We start from the raw sequence: 8,360 nt of genomic DNA, 5'->3' as shown, positions 1-8,360 counted from the left end.
ATGATGCCCAGCCAGGGGGAGGGCTCTGAGCCTCCCCCTTCACCGAGTGACAACGCACGGCGAGCAGCAGGAACGGACTACCAGAATGACGATGGCGGAGGCAACCTGGACAACGACCAGCAGCGATACCATAAGGAATCTGAGGTAGAAAACAGGAAAACAGTAAGTTCCTCAACTTGCAAACCTGTAGCTGCTAATAGACCAAAGGTTTTCTTTCCAAGTGAGAGAATCAATGCTCGAATACAATACATGTGTGATCATGCATTGATAGGAAAGTTCATAGGGATCTGGCCAACAGAGCGGGCTCTCAGAGCCTGGATCAATGCGGTTTGGCGTCCAAAAGGAGAGATAACCCTGCATTTAGGAGCAAAGGGCTTCTTCACAGCCGACTTTACTTGCCTGGAAGATCGTACCAGGATCCTTGAAGGCGGCCCTTACTTTTTTAACTCAGCAGGCCTATTTCTTACAGGCTGGGTAGAAAGATTCAACCCAGACAAAATAGATCTGAGCTATTCGCCAGTGTGGATAAGGCTTTACTCCTTGCCTCTGGAATACTGGGAAGAAAACTCACGAAAGGAAATAGGTAACTCTATAGGAGAATTTGTAAGAATAGCAGAGGAAACAAGACTCTGCCTACACACCTCATACGCTCGGATCTGTGTTTACATGGATCTAAAGCAACCCTTGCCAGACACGGTAAGCTTTTTTCATGAAGATACCGAATGGATTCAAGTCATAGATTATGAGCAGGTGCCATTCAGATGTAGGAAATGTCATGACATTGGACATTTATACAGAGACTGCCCTCTAAATAAGATATCCAATACTCCTTCCACGGATGGATTCACCAAAGTGGTCAACAGGCGAAGAGGAAATAAAAAAAACTCCAATACCCCCAAGGCAAATACGAACAACAAGGCAAACACAAGCAACAGGTACGCCCCACTAAACAACACTGATCAGGAGGACTCAGAAAAGGACCAGAACAACGAAGATGTAGCTCCACAGCAGCAACAAGGTGAAACGTCAAAACAAGGGGAACAAAAAGGAACACACTCTGATAACAGGACAGATCCAAGCAATACAATGTCAAAACAAGGGGAAAATATGGATATGGAGTTCCCTAAGCAAAGTGGAAAGGCCCTAAATGCTACAGACGACACACTTCAACAGCCCCAGATCATGGAGGAAGATCCGGTACCCCTGGATATAGGGGAACTGGATATACCAGGGTTGGAAGAGGCATGCCGCACGAAGGAGTTTGAAAAGATACCAGAACAGCAGCTGGACAACTTAGTAGAAGTACTAGGCAGAGCTCAGAAAAAATACTCTCTGGGGGTCCAGATTGGCAGTCCATGGGATGGAAAATTTATCACCAAGGACAATAAGAAAAGAGGAAGGAAAACAACCCTAGAGAGAACAATCAAGATAGGACAAATACTGGTTGAGTCAGGGCAATATGCCAAGCTATCTAAGTACTACAACACATCCCCCCACCCTTCTCAATGAAGCTCATCTCGTGGAACATCAGAGGGTTAAATGGCCCTAGGAAAAGAAAAATCTTAAAAAATATGTTGAAACAAGAAAAACCCAGTATCCTCTTCCTACAGGAGACGAAGTGTAGCTCCACAGTATTAGAAAAAATAGCTACAGCGGCATGGCCAGGCGGACTAGTCACTGCAGTCGATGCTCAGGGAGCCTCGGGCGGCCTAGCAATTCTCTGGGACGCCCGGATCATCAATCTCAGCAATATTCTAGCTAACAAGAACTTCATACAGGCCACTTTCCACCTCTCAGGAACAAATACACATGGATTGCTAACAAACGTGTATTTTCCTCAGGACACAGCCCAAAAAAGCATTCTCCTCAACTCTCTTTCAGATCTCAACAGAAACAGAACTCTTCCCCTGTGGATATCTGGAGGAGACTATAACATGATCGCTAGCATGGATGAGAAAAGGGGAGGCAGACTCAACACGAGCAGTGATGACGGCCTTCTAAAAAACTTCATCAACAGCAATTGGCTGATGGATATCCCTACTAGAAATGGCATAACTACTTGGACAAACAAAAGATCCGAAACGCAACATATTGCCTCCCGCCTGGATCGATTCCTTATTTCTGATAATGCTACCAGTGTTGGTGGAGAATTCACAGCCTCTATCATCCCCTGCTCAGGATCCGATCACTGGCCCATAGAACTACAATGGAATCGGCCAGGTAACAATCTTAAACGCCCATTCCGCTTTGAGGAATTTTGGTTAGCCCACCCAGAATTCGACCAATTCATCAGAACAACCTGGACTTCTTATAATGTAATGGAGGGCTCAAGAATGGCCAGATTTCAACAGAAACTTAAAAACCTCAAACAGGCCATCAAACAATGGAATCACAAGGTTTTTGGCAATATCTTTGATGATCAGGCTCGACTTAATGCTGAAATGAAAAAGGTACAGCAAGCCCTTATTAATGGCGAGCGAACAGAGGACCTGTCCAAGAAAGAACAAGACATCGAATCCAAATTATTAGAAAGAGCCAGGCAGGAGGAGATTCTCTGGCAACAGAAGTCCAGAATTCGTTGGCTGAAAAGTGGGGAGAGGAACACGAAATTTTTTCATAAATCAACTGTCCAGCGAAGAATGACAAACCAAATCACTCATGTTCATAATGCGCAGGGCGAGAAGATAGAAACTCATGAAGGCATAGAAAAAGAATTTACAAATTACTTTAAAAACGCCCACCAGGAGCCTGATGTTGACAGAATACCTGCAATCCAGCAAATTGTCCAAAACATTCCCAAAGTCATAACGGAAGAGCACAACAGTCTTTTAATCAAACCTATCAGTCTACAGGAAGTGGAAGAGGCCGTGCAGCACATGAAGGAAGGGAAAGCGCCAGGGCCGGACGGATTTACTGCAAATTTCTTTCACAAATTCTGGGACTTGATCAAAAGCGAAGTATGGCAGGTTGTCGAAGAGTCAAGAGAGCTCAGATGGATGTACCCGGCTCTAAATGCTACTTTTATTGCCCTTGTGCCTAAAGGAGAGGACGCCAGTACACCGGACAAATATAGACCTATCGCCCTTTGTAACATGATATACAAGATAGTTTCTAAAGTTATTGCCACCAGGCTCAAGAAGGTCCTCCCTCTCATCATCTCGCCTGAGCAATCAGGTTATGTTGAAGGGCGTCAAATCACGGATGGAATTATTCTTACTCATGAATTAATTCACTCCCTAAAGCTGACCAAAAAGCCAGGTATGCTCCTCAAGCTAGACCTTTCAAAAGCGTTTGACAGTCTTAGCTGGATCTATATCCAAAAAATTCTAATAGCTTTTGGTTTTGCTCATGCTTGGGTAAGATGGATTTTCAGTCTAATTTCATCAGCTTTTTTCTCTGTGCTAATTAATGGTTCCCCCTCATCTACTTTTAAACCTACAAGAGGCATAAGACAGGGAGATCCTTTATCTCCCTTTCTTTTCATTATCATGGCTGAAGGTCTGGGTAGAAGTATCTCTGCTGCCAAGTTAGATGGAAAACTAAAAGGGCTCTCTTTTCACAATTCCCCGACCCACACCCACCAGCAATTCGTAGATGACAATATGTTATTTGGCCACCCTTCAGTCCAAGAAGCCCGTAATGTCAAATCCATTCTAAACACTTTCTCTGAAGCTTCTGGTGCTCTTATAAACCGAGTCAAATCTCAGATTTTCTTTTTCAACACCCCTGTCACCACTCAAAGAGCTGTTGAACGCATTCTTGGTTTCACTTCAGCATCCTTGCCCTCCAAATACTTAGGAGCCCCTCTCATGAGCTCAGCTCTCAAGCACTCATCCTGGAAAATGCTTTTAGAAAAATTAGAAGCTCGTCTTCTCCTTTGGACTCATCGTTCGCTGAATATGGCAAGTAGAATAGTTCTCATCAAAGCTGTCCTAAATTCCATGCCGCTTTATCTTTTCTCCATTCTTGCTGCTCCCAAATGGGTCCTCAAAGAAATCAAGAACCTCCAAAGAAGATTTACAGGTGGCATAGGACTCAGAGATCCAGAACACAGTAATAAAGCAATGGGAGCTAAAATTTGGTGGAGATGGCTAGCCTTCCCCAGCACCCCTTGGGCTTCCCTCTGGACAGCCAAATATGCTAGCAATTTACCAGTGGAAGAAAGACTTCGAATGACTGAAACAAGTGCTGGATCGGCAATCTGGAATGCAGCCATCCAACACAGAGCTCTCATTCAAGATCACTGCTTCTGGGAGATCAAGAACGGAAGATCAGCTCATTTCTGGAACGACTCCTGGCAGCAGATGCCAAAAATGAAAGATATTCTTCAGGAATTCTTCAATGAGGAAAGGGAGATAAGACAACAAGCAAAAGTAAGAGATTTCTGGGCAGAGGACACTGGACAGAATCATCGTAAATGGAAAGAAGCCAACCAGCTCCTATCTCACAGTTCGGAACCGGCTCAGCAACACCTAGAAGATGAATTACAAAAGAGGCCAATAAAAATTTCAGAGGAAGCGGACATACTACGATGGGGCTATGGAGAAAGAGGCACTTTTTCCACCAAAGAAGCATACCATATCATCATCCAAAATCAAATTAATAAAAGTAGCCTTTGGGAAAAAGTCTGGCATAAAACAAACTGGCCAAAAGTCTCAACTTTTCTTTGGTTACTCTGTCACAACAGAATCTTAACATGGGATAACTTAAGAAAAAGAAGTTTTGCAGGGCCGTCCATATGTCACATGTGTAGACAGGAGGAAGAGACAGCTCTCCATCTCATGCAAAACTGTTCTGTAAGCAAAATCCTGTGGGAAAAAACTGCATTTCGCTGCCAAAATGAACGAAGAGAACAGAACGATCTCAAAGGAACCATCAACAAAGGCGGCCAAACACCTTACCAAAGCTCTCTTCTCACAGCATTATGGCAACTCATTCCAGGGCTTTTGATGTGGAATATCTGGAAAGAACGAAATAGGAGAATCTTCAAGGACAAATCAATGCCGCCAGACAAACTGTGGAACAATTTTCATCAAAATTTAATGGAAACCCTTTCTCTCAAAAATTGGTATCCTGAAGATCTTCCCTCCCTACCAAATGAAAAAGCGGTCTGGGACAACTGGCAAATGAGGATAAACTTCCATTCAATCAACAGCAGTAGACCTCTTAGCCTCAATCAGGAATCAAGAATATGGACCCCTCCTACTTTCAACATGGTTAAACTAAACTTCGATGGAGCTTCTAAGGGAAACCCAGGACAAGCAGGCTACGGAGGAGCGTTCAGAGATCATGCTGGTAATCCCATTGCTATATTCATGGGATCAATAGGCTGGGACACTAATAATTCAGCGGAACTGGAAGGGCTCTGGAGAGGCCTTATTCTTGCTCACAGGAATAAACTCTTCCCCCTCATCATTGAAGGAGACTCGCAGATCCTGATAAGAATAGCTACAAAACTTCAAAATGGATCACCAGTCCACAAAGTTAGTAGCAGCTGGAGGATGGCTCACAGGTTAGAGTCACTGAATCACTGGCTCTCTCAGAACCAGGCCATAACGTTTAAGCACACTAGAAGAGAAGGGAATAGGCTGGCGGATCTACTTGCCAACTTTGGAGTGGAGGCAATAAGCAATCACTTCGAAGGAACATTAGAATGCTTACCTTCCAGAGAACAAAAGATTCAGCTAAGAGAGATAATCTCTCAGGATATAGCTCAAATGGAGAAAACGCACCCGGATGCGGGTGTATTGACATGCCATTAAGGCCATCCCGAGCCTCAACACCTGTTGACAAGGCCGAGGAGGATCGCAGGTACAAGACAGTGATGACAACCAGTTTTTATTTAATGCTGAGGGCAAACGATGGTAAGGAGAGGCAGAGCATGGTAGCTACTGCATTGAAGCCGAACGAGTCTGCTCCGGTCTCGAGGAGTTCGGGAGTTATGGATTTTGGTACGAGGAATATGGTATTGGCAGGGGCCTGGTTATTTAACCACATTGCCCAGACGTCCAAGGCTTAGAGAATGTCGTTTGATGCGCACGATGGGCAGGATACTGTGCTGCAAGAGTTAATCAAAGAAACGGAGCAAAGGCTCCAGACGCTCCATTTGGATACTATCATGCGTCGGAGAGGAGTGCCTCGTCGAGGCGGTCGTTCTGGGGTGCGCATTGTGAGGGATGAGGAGGCGCCGCATCCCATAGCTCCCATAGCGGCCAGAACCCCCTCGTCATCCAGTTCAGAGGAGGAATTCCTGTTCTTGCTGGACTCTTACGAGACTTTTTGCTTCCGAATTCCTCGAAGGATCCTTCAGTCAGACGTAATCGTTAATTTTTCTGTGTATCTCTCTGAAGCGCCCTCGGTCAGCCCCTCATGGTCTTCCCCTGCTTCTGCTAGCCTCCAGGGCAGCGAAATTCTTATGGGGGATATGCAGGGCAGAGTATATCGTATGCCCCATCCGTTGGCAGCCACAGATCAAGTAGACCCGCCTCAGCCGACTCCGGAACAGGACAACGCACTCCGTGATGCTTCTGTGCAGGAGATCTTGCCTCTGCGGAACCGAGATCAGAATAGAATTGAAGGACATGATTCGGTTCATCCGGGTTCGGAGGGCCAGCAGCAGGATGATGAGGAGTCGGTCATTTGGCTTGATCCGCCAAGTCCGGAGCAGAGGCAGCCACCTGTATCGCCCAGTCACCTTACCTGAACCTGTTCGGAGGTGTTTCTCAAGGTTTTTGCTCACTTGTTCATGTCTGTGTTGGTTAAACTTTCCCTTTGTTCAGTTTCTGTTATAAGCCCTATAGAGGCAGTTTGTTAAAAGTCAGAGTCAGTAAGCTTAAAATGTCTATTTTTGGCTATCCGAAACCATATGGGATCCAAGAAACTCATTTGGACATTTTTGTAATGCCAGCTCAGTGGTCTGAAAGTCTGTTTCAGTTGTCTCAGGTGTCTTTGTTAGAGGGTGGCCTCGTCCCCCTTGGATGATGTAATTTATGTAAATATTTTTCTTTCTTAATATAGAAGTAGCCTTTACCCAGAAAAAAAAATAATAATAATATCATTTGGGCAATTCAATTAGCCATTACCATGAAAATGAAATGTTATGTGTGAGGAGGTTTGAGGTTTAAATCCACTCTATCTGAGGAGTAAGAAAGAAGCACAACGATAAATTCCTCTAGATACAAAAGAAAACCATGAGAGTCATGGTCAAGGCAACAAAAAAAAATTAATGATAAAAATAAATTAATCTATAATTTTTTTTTTTAAGTTTGGGAGGATTATATCTTCATCATGTTCAATATATCACCCCAATCGGGGTGAGGAATTGAACCGGTGACTTCACATCAAGGATTTCCTTAATAGAGCACATTATCCCTTTCTATCCAAGACCCAGTGGATAAAATTAATATATAAGTTAAATATATATACATTTAGAAAAATATGTAGCAAGATTCTTAACCATGGACATTTGCCCCACATATACCATGGATTTCCATACCACATCCCATAACTATAACTCATTTCCTATGAAACTTGTTCATATCATATTTTTTAATTAATAAATTTAATTAAAAGGACAAAAAAGGCATAACTACTTTGGAGATAAATCTCAACCTTTGATTTGTAAATACTACTAAGAATATTCTAAAACAATCCATAGAAATTAAATTCCTATTATCAACATAATAATTATTGATAACTAAATTAAAATTTTATAAACCCTATTCCAAGAAAAACATACTTATCAACATAATTATTAAATATTTAAAAATAAATAAAATTATCACTCATTTAAAAAAATCAATATACTATTATTGAACATAAAAAATATTTCAATATATTTTAATTAAATAACTAAACAAAATATCTTCATTTTCAATTTCAAAATATGTTTTGCTCTTCCATTGATCAACTATCATATTCATTAATGAATAGATCATATTCGTTTTTTTTGCTAATGCAAGAGTCGAACCTTCTATTCATTAATCACAAAATAAAGTACATAGAGTACATCAAAATCCCCAGCTCGGAGAAAGAAGGGAAACTTCAAAACTTTACAATCCTCCAGAGTAGAGTATAAGAATTTGAAGATCCAAAAAAGAGAAATAATTAAATACAAAAAAAAAGACCTTATTCCTGCTCGACTGCTTGGCTTAGGGTTCTTTTGCCCGTACAAAGAACCTCTTGTCCCCTGAAGAACCTCATCTCCACCAGACCTGGCCTTCTTCTTTAAATCTTGATTGTTGGACTTATCCAAAAGATCTGATGGTTGTAGACCCATCCCGCAAGAAAAAGCTGCTCACCAAAAACCACAAGTATCAGCAAACCAACTCGATCAATCTAAACCATTGAAATGACTTAAG

At 42.5% G+C, this 8,360-nt stretch overlaps 1 protein-coding gene across 1 annotated transcript; it reads left to right on the top strand.

Moving 5' to 3' along the window:
• LOC149191378 (uncharacterized) lies at positions 1-5,762 on the top strand. The gene is made up of 2 exons (XM_089406633.1): positions 1-1,302; positions 1,611-5,762. The coding sequence occupies exons 1-2, from the start codon at positions 1-3 to the stop codon at positions 5,760-5,762; spliced, it is 5,454 nt and encodes a 1,817-aa protein (XP_089262759.1).
• Positions 5,763-8,360: the final 2,598 nt, after the last annotated feature.

This window comes from Pinus tabuliformis, chromosome 2_2, assembly GCF_031772625.1.
Source record: "Pinus tabuliformis cultivar Carrire ecotype Pingquan chromosome 2_2, CPIR1, whole genome shotgun sequence".
In the NCBI taxonomy this organism is placed as follows: Eukaryota; Viridiplantae; Streptophyta; class Pinopsida; order Pinales; family Pinaceae; genus Pinus; species Pinus tabuliformis.
The sequence above is the reverse complement of the archived record's forward strand: the minus strand, read 5'-3'. Positions and strand labels throughout refer to the sequence as shown.